Source organism: Bombina bombina, chromosome 5 (genome assembly GCF_027579735.1).
Source record: "Bombina bombina isolate aBomBom1 chromosome 5, aBomBom1.pri, whole genome shotgun sequence".
NCBI lineage: Eukaryota > Metazoa > Chordata > Amphibia > Anura > Bombinatoridae > Bombina > Bombina bombina.
Genome location: NC_069503.1, coordinates 110,002,928 through 110,030,635, shown reverse-complemented (window position 1 = coordinate 110,030,635; position 27,708 = coordinate 110,002,928). Strand labels below are relative to the sequence as shown.

Sequence of the window (27,708 nt, the reverse complement as noted above, 5' to 3'; positions counted from 1 at the left end):
TGATTATCCCATTGTACCTGTACTGTACCTGCTTCCTACTACCTTCCGGGAGAGAATGGCAAATCACAGATGTGCCATATGGAGGCCCTTAAAAAGGGGGAATCAGACCAACCAGTGACACGCCACTGTGTTAATCACAAACATGCCGTTTCAAGCATTAGATCCATGCTAATCGACCATGTGCCCTTTATGCCTAGAGGTGGCAATAGGGCCAGGAGACTGTTTCAACTGGAAAGCAGGTGGATCAACAGGTTGGACACATTGGCTCCAAGGGGCCTCAATATGTCATTAGACTGCAGTCCATTTTACTAGGTGCCTCTGGTATTCCTGTATATTCCCACGGTTCCGTTGAGTATACCTCTATTTCCTGGATGGGAACTTGCTATTTATTGAAGTTTCTAACATACCCCATTGAGGTGTGATGTCCCTTTATGTATTTGATTAATTATAATCCATTGCTTGGTTTTGTGATACTGCTTGCGCTGGGCAGTTTCACTGAATAATAATATGTTCCTCTCAGTTTAGTATACCATTCTCAGTGTATTATATATGTTTTTTTATGATGATTTCACTCATATGTTTCATGCGCCAATTTGTCAACTTAGGTCGGGGGTAGTCGATGAGTATTTTAACTCGTTCTGATTACTGTGATCCCGTGAGTTAATGGTCAGTTATAGCCCCATGAACCTATGTTAAGACTTAGTGTATGACACATATGGTATTGTGTTAGTGCCGCCAGATGTCTGATGCTCACATACAATTGTCTATTTGCGTGGTATGTTTTTGTTGATCATAGACGATGGATGGCTTGACAAAATGTTTTACCTATTATTGAGCGCTTCGAGCACGTGCAAGCTTAGACTGTATGTGCCCATCAGCTGCTCGTTGTTGTGACATGCGCCTCGCTACATTGTATATGGACGTTGCTATGACAACGTCGGGATATGCGTCATCACGTTAGGGACGTTAGTGTAACTTTGGTGATATTTAAGGAGTGGGTTTGTGGTTGTTTGTCAGTGGTTTTAGGTGCTTCATTGTACTATTTTGGATTTCTTTGACATTTTACAAAGGCACAATTACGTGCCGAAACGTTACATCTAGTTTATAATTGGAATATTAATAAATTTATACTTTTTATAAAAAGCCCAGTGAGAGCCTGCATTTTTGGATGGCTTATATATATATATATATATATATATATATATATATATATCTAAAAGAAAAAATAGTAACTCTTAATCCAGCACATTGGGATAGATAAAAATAATAAAATTACCAGGATTAGTACTATCCTCAAGAAAACACAGGCAGATAGCAGGTCATTTTGTTAATCAATTTTATCTGAAATCAAAATTATAGCAAAAAAACAATGTACATATTATAAATTGTTGTGGCAACAAAATTAAATTAAATGTCTGAAAGTCCCATATAATTCTGTGAGTCGTATTAAGGAACCCTATATAGAGGCCTCTATTCCAGGGTATATATGAAAAACTTTATCCTGGTTTACTTTTCGAGACAATAAAGTCCCATTAATAGGTCTCCAAAAGTGTAAAGCATCCTGCAAATTGTGAAAGTCTATTTTGAAAAACAGGTAAAGTGAACAGTTCCGTTGTTATTAATCTCAATTTCCACAACAGCAGATATAGCAGCGTTCACAGTTAACCTAAGATCGACTTAGGATCAGATGTAACAAGACAGGTAATTTAACAGTGTTCTGTGGTATCGCTACTTATACAGCAGCTAATATGGCGGTCAGGTGGTTAGCTTAAGATCGACTTAAGACCCCGTATACCATTGTAAATATGTATCCGCTTCTGTTATTAGAATGATTTTACCTGTTCTTTGAATTCCTTCTGTCTTAAAGGTATCCTGAATGTGCAAGGCACTTAGTGGTGAATCCCACGCCTTACTTGTTTGCAGGACGCTGTACTTTGGCTCCTTACGTCTCCACAATGTAATCAGGACTTCAGCGTGTGCTCGGTATAGATCAGCTGTTACTCCACCGGCATCCAAAACAGCTACGCGCGTTTCACCCACAAAGCATTGGGCTTCTTCCGGCTGAGTTTGTAATTACTTGCAGATCTGTGTTGCCTTAAGTCTTCCAGAAAACTCCTCCTTTTTTCCTTTATTAGATTGCCAGGTGTATAATTTGTATCCACAATCAAATACTATGTTGCCACAATTGTTACCATAATGCTAATTTCACTAAAGCAATATATTTCCAGAAACGGATTATATCTCACAGCTAATACAATCTTATATACAAAATCATCATTGTAATCAAAGCATTTCAAAACAGCCTACTATACTTGCAATTATAAATAATTATTTGGCCCCAAATTGTTCCTATAATATTTAAGCAAAAGTCTTAAGGTGTTAAAGTTCACATTGATATTAATGTTCATAAAAATGGTGCATAGTTGATTTCTTCATTTAGACCTAGGGGTTTCAATGATTTTAAATTATATAACCATTTGCATTCCAATTGCAAAAGTTTTTTTATCTAAATCCCCCCCTCTTCCTTTGAAATCTACTGCCTCTAAGCCTCTAAATCTCAATTGTTTTTTATCACTTTGATGGCATTCTAGGAAGTGTCTGGCTACTGCACTTGTTTTTATGTTCACATTTTTAATATTCCTTTTGTGTTCTTATATGCGCTCACGTAATTCCCTGTAGGTTTTTCCTATATAGAACATTGGACATTTACAGAACAGCATGTATACAATTCCTTCACTGCCACAAGATATATGCCCTTTGATTTTTTGTATCTTACCTTCTTTGTCAGTAAATCTACTATCCGTTGCCACATTCTGGCAAACTGAGCAATGGCTTCATTTGTAGTTACCATCTTTATTTTTCCATTTTTCCAGCCAAGATGATTTGGGTTTATAGGTAAGGTGACTCCTTACTAATTTATCCTTTAAATTATTTGTTTTCCTTGCTGTTAGAGATGGTTTATCTCCAATAATATCAGATAGGGAAGGTTCGGCTTGTAAAATGTGCCAGTGTCTTTCTAGAATTCTTCTTATTGTTATTTATTATTATAAATCTTACAGGGCCTGAATTTAATGGTTCATTTGCATTACACATATATAATAGATTGTCCCTAGTTTTAAGTTTTGAATGATTATAGGCTATTTTTAGAGTTTTATCCGGATACCCTCTATCTCTGAATCTATTTTTGAGGTCCCTGGCTTCCAATCTAAATTTCTCCTCTTCAGAGCAATTTCGCTTTAGTCTTAAATATTGACCATAAGGTATATTATTTATTAATGCTTGTGGATGATGACTATTATAGGCTAGCAGTGTATTTCCTGCTGTTGGTTTCCTATATGTGGATGTTTCTATTTTATTTTGAAGTATCATTACATTTAAATCTAAAAATGAAATAACTGATTTATCCTGTGACAATGTAAATTTTAGATTCCAATGATTGGAATTCAATTTTATCATAAATTTTATTAAATTTTCTTCAGTATTCTCCCAGATAACTAGAATGTCATCTTGAAATCTTAACCATAGGCCTATACTGTTGTTCTGGTTAAATTCATTATCAAGGACACAATCCTGTTCCCATTTGCCTAGGTATAAACAGGCATAAGTTGGGGCACAACATGTCCCCATCGCTGTTCCAAGTATCTGTTCATAATATTTACCATTAAATATAAAAAAGTTATGTTCTAGGATAAATTTAAGTAATTCTAAGACAAATGATGTATGTTTCTCATATGCTGGTCCTCTTTGTTCCAAATAGAATTTGCATGCTTCTATTCCTTGATTATGTGGGATTGAAGAATATATCATTTCTACATCAATTGCTATCAAAATTGTGTCTTGTTTAACTGTAATATCATCTAACGTTTTGAGGACATCCAATGTGTCTTTTATATATGATGGTAAATTTTGTAAAAATGTTGTAAATAAGTAGCGATACCACAGAACACTGTTAAATTACCTGTCTTGTTACATCTGATCCTAAGTCGATCTTAGGTTAACTGTGAACGCTGCTATATCTGCTGTTGTGGAAATTGAGATTAATAACAACAGAACTGTTCACTTTACCTGTTTTTCAAAATAGACTTTCACAATTTGCAGGATGCTTTACACTTTTGGAGACCTATTAATGGGACTTTATTGTCTCGAAAAGTAAACCAGGATAACGTTTTTCATATATACCCTGGAATAGAGGCCTCTATATAGGGTTCCTTAATACGACTCACAGAATTATATGGGACTTTCAGACATTTAATTTAATTTTGTTGCCACAACAATTTATAATATGTACACTGTTTTTTTGCTATAATTTTGATTTCAGATAAAATTGATTAACAACATGACCTGCTATCTGCCTGTGTTTTCTTGAGGATAGTACTAATCCTGGTAATTTTATTATTTTTATCTATCCCAATGTGCTGGATTAAGAGTTACTATTTTTTCTTTTAGATTTATAACCAATTGTCTAACTCTCTGCGCACAGGTGAAGGGGGAGAATCTGGGGGTTACCCCATTAATCCTTTCATTTTTGGGGAGAGACTATATATAAATGTAGTGCGGATATTCTATATTCTATATATATATATATATATATATATATATATATATATATATATATATATGTCATTTACCTTTACCCTGACAAACGTATAGGGAAAGGGGGCATGCTGCTTAGAAGCCTGTATCTCAGGCATCTAAGCAGCTACAGACCCCCAAGATCCACCATTGGAAAAGTAATCAACTAACCTTTCCAATTGTGTAAGAAATGGGGATCTGAAAAAAAAAAAACTTAAAACTTTTTTTCACAAAATAAAAAAATAAATTAGATCAGTTTAGCACCCTGGTTGGAAAGTTTTTAGCACTCAAAGGGTTAATCTAAGGTAAGACTTTAAGATGACTAAGGTGTAGACTGTCCCTTTAACTCCTGCAAAGTCAGTTATAGAGCAGCAATGAATTACTGGGAGCTAGCTGATCATATGTGGTGAGCCAATGACAAGAGACATGTGTGTAGCCACCAGTCAGCTCTCAGTAGTACATTAGTTTTATGACACTTTTATTTTCACTTCTGTTATCAAACTTCACATTCTATCCGAATCATGAAAGTGTAATTTCCTATCCCTTTAAGTATGATTTAAGTAACAGAAAATGTCTGTGTATAAAGTCTTGCTGGTGATTAATAATCTGGGTTGGTGAAGGTTGGGGTTAATTTGATATTGTTTTATGTACTGTTAAAAGGGACAGTAACGTCAAAATTAAATTTAAATGGATTGGATAGAACATAACATTTCAAACAACTTTCCAATTTTCATTTAATTATCAATTGTACTTAGTTCTCTTAGTATCCTTTGTTAAACTGTAATCCTAGGTGAACTCAGGAGCGTGCACGTATCTTCAGACAGCAGAGTTTGCAAGAACATTTATAGCTGTTATACATAGTTGAAAACACTGCTAAATACACATGCACGCCCCTAAGCTCATATAATATCAGCCTCCTAGGTTTACTCTATAACAAAGGATAACAAAAGAACAAGGCAAATTAGATCATAGAAGTAAATTGGAAAGTTGGGTAAAATTCCTGCTGTATCTGAATTATCAGCGTTTAACATTCATTGACAGATTTGGCTTCTGTATTTGATGATGTTTTCCTAATTCTTCTGTGATATTGTATTTCTAATTATACAAAAAAACACAACATACTGGTCTGGATTACAATCACTTTTTATTTGCATAAAAAAACATTGTATATCATTATATAGTAAAAAGCAGCATTACATGATATATGCACACAATGGTATAAATATGCTGTACAAGAAAGGATTCAGTCAAAGACTGAAAAGAAGTGTACATACATAGCACTCAACAACTGAATTAATTGTATTATAGAAGATACTAGCTTAAATAAGAAATAGTGTAACTTGTCTGGTTCCAGTTAATAAAACTTAACCTTTATTATATAAAATTTAAAACCAATAGAACACTAATAAGATCCTAAATATTAAAAACACAGTCGCGGTGTCAGAGTTTGGGCAGGGAGCACAGGTGTACAGGATGGTCACAACACCTGGTAATAGTACAGTGAATAACCACAAGACCAACCACTAAAAGAGCAATGGATAAAGGGTGGTCTCCTAGGATATGATGGGGTTAAACAGTATGAAGGGTCATCTGCTATGTAGGTCAATCAAAATGGGTGTCAGATGAATCTGTCATACAACAACCACAAAGTGAAAATAGAAATATAGAGTAGATCTAGTTTATTAAAGTGGGTATATGAGTTTCCAGTGAAATGATCAGTGTGCTTCTCTGGTGTATTTGTGGAGTACTGGTTAATGCCACCATGTACCATAGGAGCACAAACCTGAGGGGAGTGATCACTGGACTTATGGAATTGGTTTGTTCTTTATTACACAATTCTCCTCGCACAATAGTGGTAATCAGTGTGTTTCACTTGTGTAATTGTGGAGTATTGATTTATACCCCTGTTTACCATACAATCTAATCACTTGGAAAATGGTCACTTATTGAATTTATATATACACATTATTGCACAACTTTCTGTGCACAGGAGTAATAGTCAAATTGTTGTCCTAAGTCACTTTTATTCTGTTATCAAATTAATAAAATGTAGGTTATAGTACAAAAGTAACCACCCTGGTGGATATCTGGATAAATTGTCCTACACAGTATCTGTTATAAATAGGTAGTGCTTAGGAGATGGATGAAGTGTTGATATAAAAAACAACAACCATGTTATCTATCATTTTTGTGGTGTAAAAATACCCCTATATTTATATATCAACACTATTGCAGGTTTTTGTATAGTTACCCCGTGCAGGGAGGGTGGTCAGAAAGTAGGTCTGACTCACGGTTTTATATATAGCTGAAATGTCAAATTCAATGCATAACTATAACACACAGTGGCGTGCTAGTTCTAGTATGCCACCATCTATCGTATCGATTGTTGATACCTAGTGCTAGGGAGAGTCCTGAGTAGCTAACACTAAGAGCCAATATATACCGACAGTATTATGTTCAGTATATACTATATGTAAGGTAATAACCATTTACCAATATAGTCTTTCATCTGAATAACCATTAAGAGTTACTATATCTAGATTATACTCAGGACTCTCCCTAGCACTAGGTATCAACAATCAATACGAAAGATGGTGGCATACTAGAACTAGCACGCCACTGTGTGTTATAGTTATGCATTGAATTTGACATTTCAGCTATATATAAAACCGTGAGTCAGACCTACTTTCTGACCACCCTCCCTGCACGGGGTAACTATACAAAAACCTGCAATAGTGTTGATATATAAATATAGGGGTATTTTTACACCACAAAAATGATAGATAACACGGTTGTTGTTTTTTATATCAACACTTCATCCATCTCCTAAGTACTACCTATTTATAACAGATACTGTGTAGGACGATTTATCCAGATATCCACCAGGGTGGTTACTTTTGTACTATAACCTACATTTTTTTAATTTTGATAACAGAATAAAAGTGACTTAGGACAAAAATTTGACTATTACTCCTGTGCACAGAAAGTTGTGCAATAATGTGTATATATAAATTCAATAAGTGACCATTTTCCAAGTGATTAGATTGTATGGTAAACAGGGGTATAAATCAATACTCCACAATTACACAAGTGAAACACACTGATTACCACTATTGTGCGAGGAGAATTGTGTAATAAAGAACAAACCAATTCCATAAGTCCAGTGATCACGCCCCTCAGGTTTGTGCTCCTATGGTACATGGTGGCATTAACCAGTACTCCACAAATACACCAGAGAAGCACACTGATCATTTCACTGGAAAGTCATATACCCACTTGAATAAACTAGATCTACTCTACATTTCTATATTTACTTTGTGGTTGTTGAATGACAGATTCATCTGACACCCATTTTGATTGACCTATATAGCAGATGACCCTTCATACTGTTTAACCCCCATCATATCCTAGGAGACCATCCTTTATCCATTGCTCTTTTAGTGGTTGGTCCTGTGGTTATTCACTGTACTATTACCAGGTGTTGTGACCATCCTGTACAACTGTGCTCCCTGCTCAAACCCTGACACAGCGACTGTGTTTTTAATATTTAGGATCTTATTAGTGTTCTATTGGTTTTAAATTTTATATAATAGGGGGCGGAGCCAGCTATCAGGGAGATCAGACGTGTGTGATGAGTGCTCCTTGATCTTATATGCTATAACTAATATTTATCAATATCTAAAGCCAGCTTTTTTCACATCAAACGGGGACCCTGTTGAATATAGCACTATTGGTGGCATTGGGAGCTCTTGAATAGCCGTTTTAGCTACCCAGAAGTCAAGATACAATGGAGGCCTTAGATAGCTGGTGGCCAGCTGTGACGCAGCTCCTACGGGATCATTTCAACAATCTGGAACAGGCTCTGCTTGAGTGTTGTGTTAGCACATTAGTGGAGGAGATTCTAAACGACCAGCTAACTGTCATCTTGCTCATACTCTGAATGCTAACGTCTCCACTATTTACCAGAGTAGCTATATTGTAATTCCAGCCCCTGAAAGCCTGTGCAGCCAGGTTTCTTTCACACAGCAAGAGGATGCGTCTATCTACCTCTGCAGAGATGGTCTAAATTGCGATGTCAGTCAAGGGGGTTACCCAACTACAATACCTGCTTCCAGATCGGCTACAGATCCGACTTGCCTCACGAGGGACCTGACCTCACCACCGAACTTACCTTTGAGTGTGCTGTGTACGGTTTCTGTGGGTGGCAGCCATGTTTGGGAGGTTTCCCCTCAGCTTTGTGTTGGCGGTGCGTGGCAAATTGTGACACCGACATTCGCATGTGCTGAATATATACTGCGTTGGGATTGCAGCGCTCTGATCCTAGGGGGCTCTGAAGAAAGGGTGCTACAAAGTGAGGATATATTATCTGGTCGCAAGCAGCCTTTGATCTATTTTGAAGTAGGCTAAAGTGGATGGTTAGCGAGTTCCTTCTGTATTGACTGTCCTTTAAATGTTTATATGTGGCGTCACCACTTAGATCTTTTGAGTACCTTACCCCTTCCCATTCCTTGCAGTATTACCTGAAGCTCTCCTAACCCTCTATGGGTCTGTGAATATAACTAAACCCTTCATTTGTGGCACTTCACTGATAGTGGGAACACTCGTTAATGAAAACCATTGGGTGACTCTCTCCATGTGGACTAGAAGTACTTAACAGCTGCTTTATCTTACATAACACAAATTTTTATTAACTTCTGGGCAGTACACTGTATTTTCTTATTTTTTTACAGCACTATATATTCCACACTGTTTGCTCCAAAAAAGCTAGTTAAACCCTATCTAGGTGTGATCTTCTGTTTCACTGCCTGTTCCTTAGTCATACAGGTTTAGGAAATGTAGTTCCTTGTTTATTATTGAAACCACAGACTGAATGTGAACTCAGGCTTTATTATTTTCTGTTTTTTATTGATTGCTGTAATCCTAATATTTGATATAGAAATGTTTGTATATTGCCCCTACGTACAATTACGCCAGTTTGATACACATTACAGTGCAGGATAGTTTTATATAGCTTATGTCCTTCCTTTTGTGTGAGAGAGCTGACGTTGTTATTTATATTTTCTCTACACCCTGACTTATTGAGCCCCCCATTGAAGCACAATCTATTTGTACTGCTAACTTGAGACTGCAAAGCACATTAATAACTTAAAGATGTATTGTTTATATAGTTCTGTCTTGCCCGTTTCTAAGCATTATATGCAGCCTCCACTTTCCTTTTCAAAAAACCACAATCCCTATAATTAGACATATTCCCATTTTCCCTATCTATGCCATATTGTAATATCTATCAAACCCTGACTGATAATCTATATGTCTGTCATGAATGGTCTTACTCACTGGTGTTTTTTCTGGAAAGAGTTTATATTGCCTAGCATAACCCCCTGTTTTTTAATCCAATGGTCCATTTTATGTCCCATACCTTTAACATTACTTCTAGCACATTCATAATATAATCTTCTGTGACTGAACACTTAAGTATTTTACTGATATAGCTGAACTATACATTTGTTTTGCCTGTAGTGCTGTATATACTGAACCACTGTCAAACTGCTGTGGCTGTCATGACCGAGGTTGCCTTAGTTAATAATGTTCGTTCTATTTTTGTAATGTTTAGCTAAACAATTAACGCCTTATATCAAGCAAGCCCTAAGATTCTACAGAAATGTAGAGAAACTGATAACTGCCCATCTATTATATATAAAGGAAAGGGGGTAACTAACCTATAGCCGTCTCTGCTAATTTCCACAATGAGAATGGTTATTCTGTTCTTCACAGATCAGTTAGCACATAAGATTAATATATTGTTGCGTAGTTACACTTTTATTATTTTTAATGTTTCATTATCTTGTTTCCAAGTGCTATGTGTGGCTTTGCAGCATGATAGTCCCCTACTCTTTAGCATACTGGCCTGTTGTTGGATATAGGGCCCATATCCAACTGACATGGTTATTATGAAGTGTTGCTGCCACAAAAGCCGATTTATACCTCTATTCCATATCTTCATGGAGACAGCATTGATATGATAGCGTTTTTATTTTAAACTGTTTAGCCTACTGTATATATGCTGTTCTATCTCCCCGATGTCACATATTATCTTAGGGCCTCGTAATGACTTGCCCAATCTTTAGCTCTTCCGCGAAGATTAACCTATCACTCTGCACTTCATAAGACTAGCTCCCAGTCCCAAAACTCCTACCGCTCTTTAAGTATGCTCCACAGTGATTTTGATCCCCTTACAATTCAATGAGTTCCATATTTAGTATCATAGGCTAATCTTTTTTCAGTGGTACAGTCTCCCTAGCAAATCTTTTTCCCCTAGATGTAAAGGAATTTCTATATCCCACAATTCTTAAAAATTCAGTACTTTTCTCTCCCCCTTAGCAAATGGATTATCACTTCCTCCCTAACCCACAATGAGCCTTTCGGTTCATAGGCTACATAGTTTTCGTAAATTAACTCACTTTATCACCTCCCCCCCCCTCATTTTATAGTATTCTGGTTTTGTATAATTAGACCAGATACTTAACTCGCGGTTCCCTTGTGAATAACCGCAATTATCAATAATAAGCTGTATATGGAAAAACCCAAGCATATAAATAGCTATGCTCTCTATCTTTAATATTGTCATTCTCATAGCAATATAGAGCTATATAAACCATTTTATTGAAAGGGTAGAAAACAAACAAATACTCTTTAATGATATATATCATATCTGCTATGATTGCTTTTTCTTCATCATTTCAGATATTGTGTGTCTTGCATGCCTTGAATAAGTTTAATTTATATTTGTAGATTATTTCCTAGCTGGAAAAAATTAGAAAATATGAGGTTGAGTGTATTTATTTTTGGTAGGCCTGAATTCCTCTGCGAGGCTTTAGGCATGATTTTGTATTCTCATCGAAATGTATGATGTGATTCTTTTCTTATGTTATGTATTATGCATTTAACCTCAATAAAAAGTATTTAAAAAAAAAAAAAAATTATATAATAAAGATTAAGTTTTATTAATTGGAACCAGACAAGTTACACTATTTCTTATTTAAGCTAGTATCTTCTATAATACAATTAATTCAGTTGTTGAGTGCTATGTATGTACACTTCTTTTCAGTCTTTGACTGAATCCTTTCTTGTGCAGCATTTCTGTCAGTGTACAGCACCCACCCTATGAGACATCTACTTGTATATACTCCAGCTCACTTAGCAGGCTTACTATACTTAGACATATAAGGGCAACAACCTCAGTAGTGCCATTGTTTGTTTCTCTTTTGAATGGTATAAATATACCTAACACTTGTGCTCTTGATACAAAGGGATTTATCAGACATATAATGTTCCCTTTATATATACAGTATGTGCTATTATCAGTTCTTGTGGCTTCTAACTAACATGAAAACATCTAACAGACATAATATCAAGTTACAGAACATGACAAACATATTACATACCCAGTATACATGCAGGTTATAGTAGCCATTTAAATTAAACTGATTATGATCAAGTATGTACCGGTTACTGATATTGTGTCTCATGAAATAAAATCAGTTTCCCCTCAGTAATTCCTCTGGTATATAACATGTACAATGCTAAGCATCCATTGCTATAAGAAATGGTTTATCCACGGGGGGCGGAGCCAACTAGCAAAGAGATCGGACGCACATCTCTGGAGCTCCTCATCTATAACCACACATAGTGATATTTTTACTATATAGAAAACCTCTTTTCATACACTAAAACTGACCCTCATCGAGTGTACTCTGATATTCATGCACAGAGTGAACTAACAGTGCGCTCTTTGAGAGAACAGCTCCTAAAACTGATACCAAGCTCATTACTATAAAGGCGCGTGTCGCCATTTTGGCCCAGAATGGAGGCTGTGGATAGATGGGGAGACACAGCGGAACGAGCACTCAAATTTATTATCGGGAGCTAAAACATGATTTGACCGACATGATAGCCAAGCTGGCAGTGATGCTACCAAATTGGGTAACAGATCAAGAGGCGCCTGTAACCCCAGCCCAATTTCCTTTGTACAGCATGCACGAAGACTCTGCAAGCTCCGCTGGTGTACTCACATCTAGCCGCGACCTGAATGGTCTATTTGGAAACCCACAGAGAGACATGCCTGCTTTTGACAATCGGGAGAAATATACAGCAGCCACGTCCGGATTGTTCCGCATTGGGATTCAGCTCTGCTGCCCGGAATATCCTGAGAAACTTCACCGCTCTGAAAAGCTACTAGGCAATCCGCCACACACCGTGAGATTGACATCCCCGAGAGAGCTCTCACCACCTAACCGCATACACGGAGAAACGACCACCGATATCAGAGCAACTGATCTTAGAGGAGGGTCACAGGTTCCGGCTCCTATAAAACATCCCCGTGTGGTTAACAGATCAGCTCTGAGCCTACACCTCACCGTTGGAGAAAGCTTGAACACCATCGCAGGAACCACCAGCTTGAGCCATGTGTTAGTGAGGGAGACAGGAGATACCGCTAACACGTTTGTAACAGCCCTGACCTTCTCATTTGCAGCACCCTGCTCTGGCATTGTACCGAGAAAACAACATAGACATGGTCGGCAAATGCTCTCTTTCTTTTGCCTGAGAAGAGGTATTGGCTAATGTGAATTCTATTTTTCCTTTGACTGTAATGGGATATACTTCTATAATGCAGGGACTACTCATGTTTGGATGATGACCTATCGGTTTAAAACACTTGTACAGTTCTATGGCGTTACCTAATTGTTTGAGACTTTGTTTATATGGCCTTATCTTTATGTTCTGCTGTTTGCTTATACAGGCTCATGGGCATGGCCAATTCAAGTAACATTGCTGTCCTACTTCTTTACATATCTCAGCTGTAGCTATCAACAGTGTGGTTTTATGTTGGGTGGGACATGGGGGAGTATAATAGGAGGCAATTATATATTAATACTGGTATAGCTATTTTGGCTCATTATAGTTGTGTACACTATATGTGGTATGTGAGTCTTAGACCCCCAAATATGCCTAACATACTGTTTGAACTAATTTTTACATCTTCTCTGCAGAGAGTATGCAACCATCACTTACCTAGATAGGGTTAATGTGTTTAACTTTATTGTTATTTTCTTAATATTACTCACCATTGTCAATGCAAGGTGTTAAAATTATGCTTCATGTTTACTCATTTTTTTTGCTAGCATGGAATGTATAATATACCTAATGTATCCTCTAAGTAAACCCATAGCATATACAAACAGCCTATTAACAGAAGTCAGGTTCACCAACACAGATTACTGCTGTATAATTTTTTTTTTTTTATTTTTTTTTTACTTTTTTTATTGAGGGTCATTGTAACTTAGTCTCCTCAGACAACACTCAGCCCCCGTAGTTGATAGCCCCTATGCTTGTACAGGTTACAGTCTATGTCAAGGGACACGCAGACTCCAGTGGTGTTTATTCTTACCACAGTTTTTTTTAACATTTTATGCCTACAAGCTACTACCTTCTTTCTTTTAAAGCTCCTCACTGTATAGAAACACATTATTATACATGCCTCAGTTAGATAGAGAGTTGGTCTGCTACTTAGTGAAATATTTAGAGCTTTGATATTACCAAACAGTCCCCTTAATTTCAGAGATACTTTGTCTGGTCACTGCAGTGTTTCCATGCAGGCATCACTAGATATTGCTGGGCAGTGCTAACTGGGAAGGCACGGTCTGGCTTATAAGTTTTCATCCTTAGTTAGACGCATGGGCTCTTTCTGCAGGGTGCTGGACATATGTTACAGTATAAGATATAGGATAAATTTATCACTAAACAGAGTTATCTAGCTTTACAAAGCTTATTGTTGACATTGTATCTCTTATGATGATGTATAGTTTAAAGTCCTACGCTCTATATCACCTCTTTTAGATATTTATCTCCCATGGCACAGCTACTTCACATTGCTCTAGTACTTTCTAGGTCTCATGTCCCCTCTTGTGGATAGTTAGCTCTCATGGAACATGTATATCACTATGCACTAGTGCTTTTGGGTTTCATCTTACCTTTTCTGGATGGATAGTTCGCATGGCGCATATATACTGCATCCCACTAGTATATCAGTGGTTTATTTTACCTCATCAACATATTTCGCTCTTCATAATATCCATAGTAATATCATTGAGTATATATGTAAGTCAGACTCTCCCTAGTATATCCCGGTTTTCTATGCTGTGTTTAATGGTTATTGTTGTTTATATGGGTACACGTGACCTCTCTTTTGCCTAAATGTTGTGTTATATTTATATTATTTGTTACAGGCTATCATTTTCTGTGACCATACGATTATCACTCCTAATTTATCTATGTTCTTACTCATATTACTAGCACATAATAGTGGTATTGATTGAGCCCCTCTCCTCCCTTTCCCGCCGGTACTTATGCCTGCGGGTCATATCCCTTTTCCCTTTCCAGCATCGCCTATAGGTGGCACTCCCCTAGGAGAGGGGCTCACCCAGAAGTTCCCCAAGCCCCTCAGTCTCCAACTACTCTTACGTCCCCCCTCCACTTTATAATATATTATATGATTCTAGGCCCCCTCTTTAGGAATACAAGGGTTTAGATGAGTGTGATTTATTTTTATTAAGTAATAATACTCTAGTCCAACCTAAATTTGTCCCTGGTGTTGACATGCAAACTGGCTCCGCCCACCCCCCTATTACATTTTGAGCGGCTCTTGCCTGCTGCATCCCTCTTCCCTATATAACTATAGAGTCACCTCCTCCCTAGTCTTACCCTTACCTGATTGGTTGCCTTGCTTTTCTATACATATAGCTAGGAGAGGATCATTTTTTTTTTGCTTATATTACATCTGCCATACTCTAAAACAAAACTGAAGTCTCTTTATGTGATAGCCCATATTTTTTTGGAAATGTTTGAGATACTTGAATATATTGTCTACTAATTATGCTCTGTACACATTGTCTCGTGACTGTTTTGAGACATACCCTATACTCTATATTGGTTTTTGACTTCAATAAAAAAAAGAAAAAAAAAAAAAAAAGAAATGGTTTATCCAAATGATGTGCACATTAAATATATCTCCCAGATGTCAATCATTTGAGACTGATGTTCTTGTTTATATAATTTTCTAACACTCTGATCATATAAAGACTCCTTTATTCTGTAAATATAATTTTTTTCCTCCCCTATGTAAATCAAATGTACAACTCATAACACTGACATATTAATAAACAACACTGAGGTTGCTATGGGGGTGAATGGTTCTGTAAACTGGTCAGTATGAGGACAGATCTGTATATTCCTGTGTGGTGTTTGGATTCTATCACATTTATATGAGAGAAATTGAGGTGCACAGGAGCACTTTAAATCTGGGGCTTTTGTAACTGTGATTTAGAAAGTATTATTTACAATATCATCCTTTTCTATGCTTCTATTTAGAGAGTTTGTCCTTTAGGATAATTTTAAAAAGGTTTGTACGCTGTGTATATAAAGTTTATTTGTGAGTAAATATTTGGTGTTTTGTGATACCGGATTTCAATAAAAACATTTTTTCCACTTTCTAAACATGTGAAAGGTTTCTTCCCTTGTGAATCCTTTCATGAGTTTTCAGACTACTTATTTGTGTAAAACTTTTTCCACAATCTGTACATGTGAACGGCTTTTCTCCTGTGTGAATCCTTTTATGACTTTTTAGATGACTCATTTCTGTAAAACTTTTTCCACACTCTGTACATGTGAATGGCTTTTCTCCTGTGTGAATCCTTTCATGACTTTTCAGATGACACATTTCTGTAAAACTTTTTCCACACTCTGTACATGTGAACGACTTTTCTCCTGTGTGAATCCTTTCATGTCTTTCCAGATGACACATTTCTGTAAAACTTTTTCCACACTCTGTACATGTGAACGACTTTTCTCCTGTGTGAATCCTTTCATGTCTTTCCAGATTACTCATTTGTGCAAAACTTTTTCCACACTCTGTACATGTGAACGGCTTCTCTCCTGTGTGAATCCTTTCATGTCTTTCCAGATCACCCTTTTCTTTCAAACTTTTTCCACACTCTGTACATGTGAATGGCTTTTCTCCTGTGTGAATCCTTTCATGACATTTCAGATTACTCATTTGTGCAAAACTTTTTCCACACTCTGTACATGTGAATGGCTTTTCTCCTGTGTGAATCCTTTCATGACTTTTCAGATTACTCATTTGTGCAAAACTTTTTCCACACTCTGTACATGTGAACGGCTTTTCTCCTGTGTGAATCCTTTTATGACTTTTCAGATCACTATTTTCTGTAAAACATTTTCCACACTCTGTACATGTGAACGGCTTTTCTCCTGTGTGAATCCTTTCATGACTTTTCAGATTACTCATTTGTGCAAAACTTTTTCCACACTCTGTACATGTGAACGGCTTTTCTCCTGTGTGAATCCTTTTATGAGTTTTTAGACTACTTATTTGTGCAAAACTTTTTCCACACTCTGTACATGTGAACGGCTTTTCTCCTGTGTGAATCCTTTTATGAATTTTCAGATCACTCTTTTCTGTAAAACTTTTTCCACACTCTGTACATGTGAACGGCTTGTCTCCTATGTGAATCCTTTCATGTCTTTCCAGAAGGCTCATTTGTGCAAAACTTTTTCCACACTCTGTACATGTGAACGGCTTTTCCCCTGTATGAATCCTTTCATGAGTTTTCAGATCACTTTTTTCTGTAACACTTTTTTCTGTAAAACTTTTTCCACACTCTGCACATGTGAATGGCTTTTTTCCTGTGTGAATCCTTTTATGAGTTTTCAGATTACTTATTTGTGCAAAACTTTTTCCACACTCTGTACATGTGAATGGCTTTTCCCCTGTGTGAATCCTTTCATGTTTTTCCAGATGACTCTTTTTTGTAAAACTTTTTCCACACTCTGTACATGTGAAAGGCTTTTCTCCTTTGTGAATATTTTTAGGAGTTTTCAGATTATCCATTTGTGTAAAACATTTGCTGCACTCAGTACATGTGTGTAGTTTCTCACCTGTGTGAATTTTGTAGTGTTCTAGTAGATGAGACTTCCATCTAAAGCTTTTCTCACACACTGTGCATTGGAAAGGTTTTGAAAACTCAGTAAATATGTGTGGTTTATCCTCTGGGATAATAATATCACTAGATAAGTCAGAAATGTTGTCCTCTTGTTTGATGACTAAATTATTCCCTGTACATAATGATTGCTGCCCAGTTCCTGCCAATTCATCATCATCTTTAAATATCTGCTGTGATATCCCCACCATTTGTGAATATACATTAGTGTCTAAGACTAATGGAGTTTGCGGTATCATTCTGATGCTTCCTGTAGTGAAGGATAGATATGAACTATTGACGTGATTGCCTACATAAAAAGAAATAGAATAAAGAAAAATAAGACTTTATTCATTTATAATATAATCCATCTCAATAAAAAAATGTTATACTCAAAAATGTCTTATATTTTGTATTTTTAAATTTATTTATCTGTAAATCACAAATTAAAAAAGGATGACATAGAATGTAAGCACTACTACATCATAGTAACCTAAATTACTGATGAAAACAAGTTAGTTATAGGGCCGCATTAAACAAAATGCGTCTGGTAATGTTCTCAGCCAGGGAACAAGTACATCTGTATTCTGGGCAAGAGAGGTGGCATCCACCATCCTCATTCAACATTACACAAGCAAATGCACATACAGCTCTACCAGGCTCATGCTGAACCAAATGGGTGAGAACATGACGTCTTAATCATCACAGACTAATAATCAGTGTGAGATGTTTTGAGATGGTAAGAAGCAGTGATCTTATCATAATCTTTAGCTTTCAGCTGCGGTTGTTCTATTTATGTAAACAGCCAAAAACTTTATTAGTTTCATAATACTTAATGTAAAATGAATCACACAAATCATTGGTGGTTCTGGGGTGGGGAACACTGGGGGAGTTGTGGGTGTTTCACACATGGGAACAAGGTAGGCAGAAGTGTAGTTATGGGTGTTCCATGAGTGAGACCAGGGCAGAGGAAGGTGCAGTTGCAGGTGTTTTGAGTAATGAACCTGGGGCCCGATCCAATATGCAGCGAATTTTGCGCTGGTTTGGTATCCTATATACCGCGTAGCCTAGAAGTTACGCTCGTATATTTCTGCCTTCGCCTGTAGTTTTTTGGGCCATAGGCAGGTATACCAAACCCGCACAGTTTGGTATCCAATATACAGTGTAAGGACTTACGTGGCGAAAATGGAGATATCTTACTCCATTTTCACCTCGCCACAAAATGCAGCCGTAGTGAGCCTTACGCTGTCTATTGGAGCACCGTAACTCCCTAAACTACCTGCTAAATAAAACCTAACACCTAATGCATGCGCAATGTCTATCTACCTGTCAACCGCGATCTGCTAAATAAAACCTAACACCTAATGCATGCGCAATGTCTATCTATCTGTCAACCGCGATCCCCCGCCGCAATCCCTAATAAAGTATTTTAACCCTAAACCGCCGCTCCCGGACCCCGCCGCCACCTACATTAAAAGTATAACCCCCTAATGTGATCCCCCTACACCGCCGCCATCTACCTTACCTACCCCCTAAAGTGAGCTCCTACCCTGCCGCCATCTACCTTACCTAGCCCCTAAAGTGAGCCCCTACCCCGCCGCCATCTACCTTACCTACCCCCTAAAGTGAGCCCCTACCCCGCCACCATCTACCTTACCTACCCCTTAAAGTGAGCTCCTACCCCGCCGCCAGCTATATTACATAATTAACCCCTAATCTAATCCCCCTATACCGCTGCCACCTATATTAAATTAATTAACCCCAAAGTAAAGAGCTCTATTGCCAGCCCTTAAAAGGGCTTTTTGCGGGGCATGCCCGAAAGAAATCAGCAATTTTACCAGCCCTTAAAAGGGCTTTTGGCAGGGCATTGTCACAAAGTAAACAGCTCTTTTGCCTATAATCTAAATCCCCCTACACCGCCGCCACCTATAATAAATGTATTACCCCCTAATCTAATCCCCCTACACTGCCGCCACCTATATTAAATAGATTACCCCCTAATCTAATCCCCCTACACCGCCGCCACCTATATTAACTATATTGACCCTAATTATATTAGGTATTTATTTTAACTAGGTACAATAGCTATTAAATAGTTAATAACTATTTAATAGCTACCTAGTTAAAATAATTACCAATTTACCTGTAAAATAAATCCTAACCTAAGTTACAAATACACCTACACTATCAATAAATTAAATAAAGTACAAATATCTAAACTAAAATACAATTAAATAAACTAAACTAAATTACAAAAACAAACACTAAATTACAAAAAATAAAAAAAAGATTACAAGAATGTTAAGCTAATTACACCTATTCTAAGCCCCCTAATAAAATAATAAAGCCCCCCAAAATAAAAAAAATCCCTACCCTATACTAAATTAAAAAAAGTTAACAGCTCTTTTGCCTTACCAGCCCTTAAAAGGGCCTCTTTTGCCTGTAAAAAAAAAACGCAATACCACCCCCCAACATTACAACCCACCACCCACATACCCCCATTCTAAACCCACCCAAACCCCCCTTAAAAAAACCTAACACTACCCCCCTGAAGATCTCCCTACCTTGTCTTCACCCAGCCGGGCAGAACTCTTCCTCCGATCCAGGCGATGTCTTCAATCAAGCGACAAAGAAGTCTTCTTCCATCCGGGCGATGTCTTCAAGCAAGCGGCAGAGAAGTCTTCTTCCATCCGGCGATGTCTTCAAGCAAAGTGGCATCTTCAATCTTCTTTCTTCGCTCCTCCGCCGCGGAGCATCCATCTGGCACGATGACTGAACGAGGAATGAGGTACCTTTAAATGACGTCATCCAAGATGGTGTCCGTCGAATTCCGATTGGCTGATAGGATCAGCCAATCGGAATTAAGGTAGAAAAATCTGATTGGCTGATTGAATCAGCCAATCAGATTCAAGTTCAATCCGATTGGCTGATTGGTTTTGAGATTATAGGCAAAAGAGCTGTTTACTTTGTGACAATGCCCCACCAAAAGCCCTTTTAAGGGCTGGTAAAAGAGCTGATTTCTTTGGGGCATGCCCCGCAAAAAGCCCTTTTAAGGGCTGGCAATAGAGCTGTTTACTTTGGGGTAATGACACGCAAAAAGCCCTTTTCAGGGCTATTTGTAGGGTTAGACTTAGGTTTAGTGGTAGGGATAGTTTAGTATTTTAGGGGTTAATTAATTTAATATAGGTGGCGGAGGTATAGGGGGATTAGATTAGGGGTTAATTAATTTAATATAGGTGGCGGCGGTATAGGGGGATTAGATTAGGGTTTAATTAATTTAAAATAGGTGGCGGCGGTATAGGGGGATTAGATTAGGGGTTAATTATTTAATATAGCTGGCGGCGGGGTAGGAGCTCACATTAGGGGGTAGGTAATGTAGGTGGCGGCAGTGTAAGGGGCTCACATTAGGGGGTAGGTAATATAGCTGGCGATGGTATAGGGGCTCACATTAGGGGGTAGTTAATGTAGGTGGCGGCGGGGTAGGAACTCACATTAGGGGGTAGTTAATGTAGGTGGCGGCGGGGTCCGGGAGCGGCAGTTTAGGGGTTAATAACTTTATTAGGTGGCGGCGGGGTCCGGGAGCGGCGGTTTAGGGGTTAATGCATTTATTGTTAGGATAGTGAGGGGGGATAGCGGATAGAGGGTTAGACGTGTCGGGCTATGTTTGGGAGGCATGTTAGACAGTACGGGAGATGTAATACTTTAGTCAGGTTTTGTAGGCGCCGGCAGTTTCTAAAGTGCCGTAAGTCACTGGCGACTCCAGAAATTTGTACTAACGCAGATTTCTGGACATCGCTGGTTTATCAGACTTACGGCACTTTAGCATCTGACGGCGCCGTATATTGGATAGCTCGAGTTGCGAGCTGAAACTACGGGCGGCGGGAGTTCCCTCACTTGCACCGCAAACTACGATCTATATCGTATCGCGCCCCTGGTCTTGGGGTGAGGTTAGGCAGTTGTTGGAAATTATCTGTCTAAAAGGACAGAGGGAGGAGTAGTATTTTTTACCCTACTATTCAGCAAAAACATAATTTATGTAAGAACTTACCTGATAAATTAATTTCTTTCATATTGGCAAGAGTCCATGAGCTAGTGACGTATGGGATATACAATCCTACCAGGAGGGGCAAAGTTTCCCAAACCTCAAAATGCCTATAAATACACCCCTCACCACACCCACAATTCAGTTTAAGGAATAGCCAAGCAGTGGGGTGATAAAGAAAGGAGTAAAAAGCATCAACAAATGAAATTAGGAAATAATTGTGCTTTATACAAAAAATCATAACCACCATAAAAAAGGTGGGCCTCATGGACTCTTGCCAATATGAAATAAATGAATATATCAAGTAAGTTCTTACATAAATTATGTTTTCTTTCATGTAATTGGCAAGAGTCCATGAGCTAGTGACGTATGGGATAGCAATACCCAAGATGTGGAACTCCACGCAAGAGTCACTAGAGAGGGAGGGATAAAAATAAAAACAGCCATTTTCCACTGAAAAAAATTAATCCACAACCCAAAAAAAATTATTTTCTTCTCATAAATGAAAAACTTAAATCAAAAGCAGAAGAATCAAACTGAAACAGCTGCCTGAAGAACTTTTCTACCAAAAACTGCTTCTGAGGAAGCAAATACATCAAAACGGACCAAATACATCAAAACGGACCAGAGGACCAAGTTGCTGCTTTGCAAATCTGATAAACTGAAGCTTCATTCTTAAAGGCCCACGAAGTGGAGACTGATCTAGTAGAATGAGCTGTATTTCTCTGAGGCGGGGCCTGACCCGACTCCAAATAAGCTTGATGAATCAAAAGCTTTAACCAAGAAGCAAAGGAAATAGCAGAAGCCTTCTGACCTTTTCCTAGACTGTAAGTCTTCCTGAAATCTTTAGTAGCTTCCACATAATATTTCAAAGCTCTTACCACATCCAAAGAATGTAAGGATCTTTCCAAAGAATTCTTAGGATTAGGACACAAGGAAGGGACAATAGTGATGTCGCGAATTGTTCGCTGGCGAATAGTTCCCGGCGAACATGGCATGTTCGCGCTCGCCGCGGCGGGCGAACATATGCAATGTTCTATCCGCCCCCTATTTGTCATCATTGAGTAATACTTTGACCCTGTACCTCACAGTCAGCAGGCACATTCCAGCCAATCAGCAGCAGACCCTCCCTCCCAGACCCTCCTACCTCTTGGACAGCATCCATTTTAGATTAATTCGGAAGCTGCATTGTTAGTGAGAGGAGGGACAGTGTAGCTGCTGCTGATTTAGTAGGGAAATCTATAGCTAGGCTAGTGTATTCAGTGTCCACTACAGTCCTCAAGGACTCATCTGATCTCTGCTGTAAGGACAGCACCCCCAAAAAGCCTTTTTTAGGGCTGCTTTTTTTTCCTGTGTAATCTAATTGCAGTTGCCTGCCTGCCAGCGTGTGTGTTAGGCTCACAGCGTATACTGTGCCCACTTGCCCAGTGCCACCACTCATATCTGGTGTAACAGTAGTGTAGATTTAAAAAAAATAACACTTTTTTGACTGTGTTAAATAATAGCAGTCTGTTTCCTTCACACGTGTGCGCTTAAGTGCCTGCCTGCCAGGGCACAGTGTCACCCCAGTGCAACTCATATCTGGTGTAACAGTAGTGTAGATTTAAAAAAACAAACACTTTTTTGACTGTGTTAAATAATAGCAGTCAGTTTCCTTCACACTAATAATAATAAAGGGATTATCTATCTTTTAAAACAATAAAAATTCTGGTGTAGACTGTCCCTTTAAACGGGGAGTTTGGTCTGTCACTGTGAAGCGGGCGCAACCCTTACACTACCTGATCGATACCACATCATACCTGATGTTTTAAAGCATGTTATTCCAAACAATTTAGGAATATTAGGTGATTTATGCCCTTTATGGATTAAAACCAGACTCTGCATCAACTATGTAATTTTCCATGGGAGTTTTGCCATGGATCCCCCTCCGGCATGCCACAGTCCAGGTGTTAGTCCCCTTTTCCATCACTATTGTGGCCAGAGAGTCCCTGTGGGTTTTAAAATTCGCCTGCCTATTAAAGTCTATGGTGGTTCACCCGTTCGCGAACAGTTGCGGAAGTTCGCATTCCCCGTTCACGAACGCAACATTTTAGGTTTGCGACATCACTAAGGGACAACAATTTCTATACTAATGTTGTTAGAATTCACAACCTTAGGTAAAAATTGAAAAAAAGTCCGCAAAACTGCCTTATCCTGATGAAAAATCAGAAAAGGAGACTCACAAGAAAGAGCAGATAGCTCAGAAACTCTTCTAGCAGAAGAGATAGTCAAAAGGAACAACACTTTCCAAGAAAGTAGTTTAATGTCCAAAGAATGCATAGGCTCAAATGTAGGAGCCTGTAAAGCCTTCAGAACCAAATTAAGACTCCAAGGAGGAGAAATTGATTTAATGACAGGCTTAATACGAACTAAAGCCTGTACAAAACAGTGAATATCAGGAAGAATAGCAATCTTTCTGTGAAATAAAACAGAAAGAGCAGATTTGTCCCTTCAAGGAACTTGCAGACAAACCCTTATCCAAACCATCCTGAAGAAACTGTAAAATTCTAGGATTTCTAAAAGAATGCCAAGAGAATTTATGAGAACACCATGACATATAAGTCTTCCAAACTCTATAATAAATCTTTCTAGAGACACATTTACGAGCTTGTAACATAGTATTAATCACATTAAAGTCAGAGAAACCTCTATGACTTAGTACTAAGCGTTCAATTTCCATACCTTCAAATTTAATATTTTGAGATCCTGATGGAAAAACGGACCTTGAGACAGTAGGTCCAGCCTTAACGGAAGTGGCCAAGGTTGGCAACTGGACATCCGAACCAGATCCGCATACCAAAACCTGTGTGGCCATGCTGGAGCCACCAGCAACACAAACAATTGTTCCATGATGATTTTAAAGATCACTCTTGGAAGAAGAACTAGAGGCGGGAAAATATAAGCAGGATGATAACACCAAGGAAGTGTCAGCACATCCACTGCTTCCGCCTGAACATCCCTGGACCTGGACAGGTATCTAGGAAGTTTCTTGTTTAGATGAGAGACCCCACATCTGAACAATCTGAGAAAACACATCTGGATGGAGAGACCACTCCCCTGGATGTAAAGTCTGACGGCTGAGATAAACCGCCTCCCTATTGTCTACACCTGGGATATGCACCGCAGAGATTAGACAGGAGCTGGATTTCGCCCAAGCAAGTATCCGAGATACTTCTTTCATAGCTTGGGGACTGAGTCCCACCCTGATGATTGACATATACCACTGTTGTGATATTGTCTGTCTGAAAACAAATGAACAGTTCTCTCTTTAACAGAGGCCAAAACTGAAGATCTCTGAGAATTGCACGGAGTTCTAAAATATTTATTGGTAATCTCGCCTCTTGAGATTTCCAAACCCCTTGTGCTGTCAGAGATCCCCAAACAGCTCCTCAACCTGAAAGACTCGCATATGTTGTGATCACAGTCGAGGTTGGCTGAACAAAAGAAGCCCCTTGAACTAAACAATGGTGATCTATCCACCACGTCAGAGAGCGTCGAACATTGGGATTTAAGGATATTAATTGTGATATCTTTGTATAATCCCTGCACCATTGGTTCAGCATACAAAGCTGGAGAGGTCTCATGTGAAAACGAGCAAAGGGGATGCTGCAGTCATGAGACCTAAAACTTCCATGCACATAGCCACTGAAGGGAAAGACTGAGACTGAAGGTGCCGGCAGGCTGCAACCAATTTTAAATGTCTCTTGTCTGTTAGAGACAGAGTCATGGACACTGAATCTATCTGGAAGCCTAAAAAGATGACCCTTGTCTGAGGAATCAAGAAACTTTTTGGTAAATTGATCCTCCAACCATGTTTCCAAAGAAACAACACTAGTTGATTCATGTGAGATTCTGAAGAACGTAAAGACTGAGCTAGTACCAAGATATCGTCCAAAGGAGGAAACACAGCAATACCCTGTTCTCTGATTACAGAGAGTAGGGCACCTAGAACCTTTGAAAAGATTCTTGGAGCTGTTGCTAGGCCAAATGGAAGAGCAACAAATTGGTAATGCTTCTCTAGAAAAGAGAATCTCAGGAACTGATAATGATCTGGATGAATCGGAATATGAAGGTATGCATCCTGCAAGTCTATTGTGAACATATATTGTCCTCGCTGAACAGAAGGCAGAATAGTCCTTATAGTCACCATCTTGAAAGTTGGTACTCTTACATAACGATTCAATATTTTCAGATCCAGAACTGGTCTGAATAAATTTTCCTTCTTTGGGACAATGAATAGATTTGAATAAAACCCCAAACCTTGTTCCTGAAAAGGAATTGGCATGGTTAGCCCTGAAGACTCCAGGTCTGAAACACACTTCAGGAAAGCCTGAGCTTTTACTGGATTTGCTGGGATACGTGAGAGACAAAATCTCACAGGAGGTCTTACTCTGAATCCTATTCGATACTCTTGAGAGACAATGCTCTGAATCCATTGATCTTGGACAGAATTTATCCAAATATCCTTGAAGAACCTTAATCTGCCCCCTACCAGCTGAGCTGGAATGAGGGCCGCGCCTTTATGTGGACTTAGGGGCTGACTTTGGTTTCTTAAATGGCTTGTATTTATTCAAATTTGAGGAAGGCTTCCAATTGGAAACAGATTCCTTGGGGGAAAGATTGAGTTTTTGTTCCTTATTTTGATGAAAGGAAAAAAAATGGTTAGAAGCCTTAGATTTACCCTTAGGTTTTTTATCCTGAGGCAGAAAAACTCCCTTTCCCCCAGTAACAGTTGAAGTAATAGAATCCTACTGAGAACCAAATAAATTATTACCTTGGAAAGAAAGAGATAGCAATCTAGACTTAGATGTCATATCAGCATTCCAAGATTTAAGCCACAAAGCTAAAATAGCTAAAGACATGGATCTAACATCAATTTTGATAATATCAAAAATGGCATCACAAATAAAATGATTAGCATATTGCAGTAAGCGAATAATGCTAGATATGTCAGAATCCAATTCTTGTTGCACTAAATTCTCCAACCAGAAAGTTGATGCAGTCGCAACATCAGCCAAAGAAACTGCAGGTCTGAGAAGATGACCTGAATATAAATAGGCTTTCCTTAGATAAGATTCAAGCTTCCTATCTAAAGGATCCTTAAAGGAAGTACTATCTTCCATAGGAATAGTGGTACGTTTAGCAAGAGTAGAAATAGCCCCATCAACTTTGGGGATTTTTTCCCAAAATTCTATAGAATTTACTGGTAAAGTATACCATTTTTTAAACCTTGAAGAAGGAATAAAAGAAGTACCTGGCTTATTCCATTCCTTATAAATCATATCAGAAATAGCCTCAGGAATAAGAAAACCCCCTGGAGAAACCACAGGAAGTTTAAAAACAGCATTTAAACGTTTATTAGACTTAACGTCAAGAGGACTGGTTACCTCAATATCCAAAGTAATTAACACTTCTTTTAATAAAGAATGCATATACTCTATTTTAAATAAATAAGTAGATTTGTCAGTGTCAATGTCTGAGGAATGATCTTCTGTATCAGATAGTTCCTCATCAGAAGAGGATAAATTATTATGTTGTTGGTCATTTGTAATTTCATCAACTGAGTTTTAAAAGACCTTTTACGTTTATTAGGTGGAAATCCAGACAAAGCCTTTTGGATAGAATCAGAAACAAATTCTTTAAAAGTCATAGGTATATCATGTAAATTAGAAGTTGAAGGAACTGCAACTGGCAATGTACTATTACTGATGGACACACTATCTGCATGTAAAAGTTTATTATGACAACTATTACAAATGACATTCGGTGAAATAATTTCCACAATCTTACAACAAATGCACTTAGCTTTGGTAGAACCAATGTCAGGCAGCAAAGTTCCAGCAGATACTTCTGAGGAGGAAGGATCAGATTGAGATATCTTGCAAAATGTAAAAGAAAAAACAACATATAAAGCAAAATGATCAATTTCCTTATATGACAGTTTCAGGAATGGGAAAAAACATAATTTATGTAAGAATTTACCTGATAAATTAATTTCTT

The 27,708-nt window shown here is 38.1% G+C and overlaps 1 protein-coding gene across 1 annotated transcript in view; it reads right to left on the bottom strand.

The window, feature by feature from the left end:
* Positions 1 to 15,700: 15,700 nt before the first annotated feature.
* LOC128660029 (oocyte zinc finger protein XlCOF6-like) overlaps positions 15,701 to 27,708 on the bottom strand; it is a 109,166-nt gene continuing 97,158 nt past the window's right edge. The window contains exon 2 of the mRNA XM_053713632.1: positions 15,701 to 17,937. Coding sequence (XP_053569607.1) covers positions 16,121 to 17,937 — 1,817 coding nt within the window. The 3' untranslated portion in view covers positions 15,701 to 16,120. The remainder of the gene's footprint in view (positions 17,938 to 27,708) is intronic.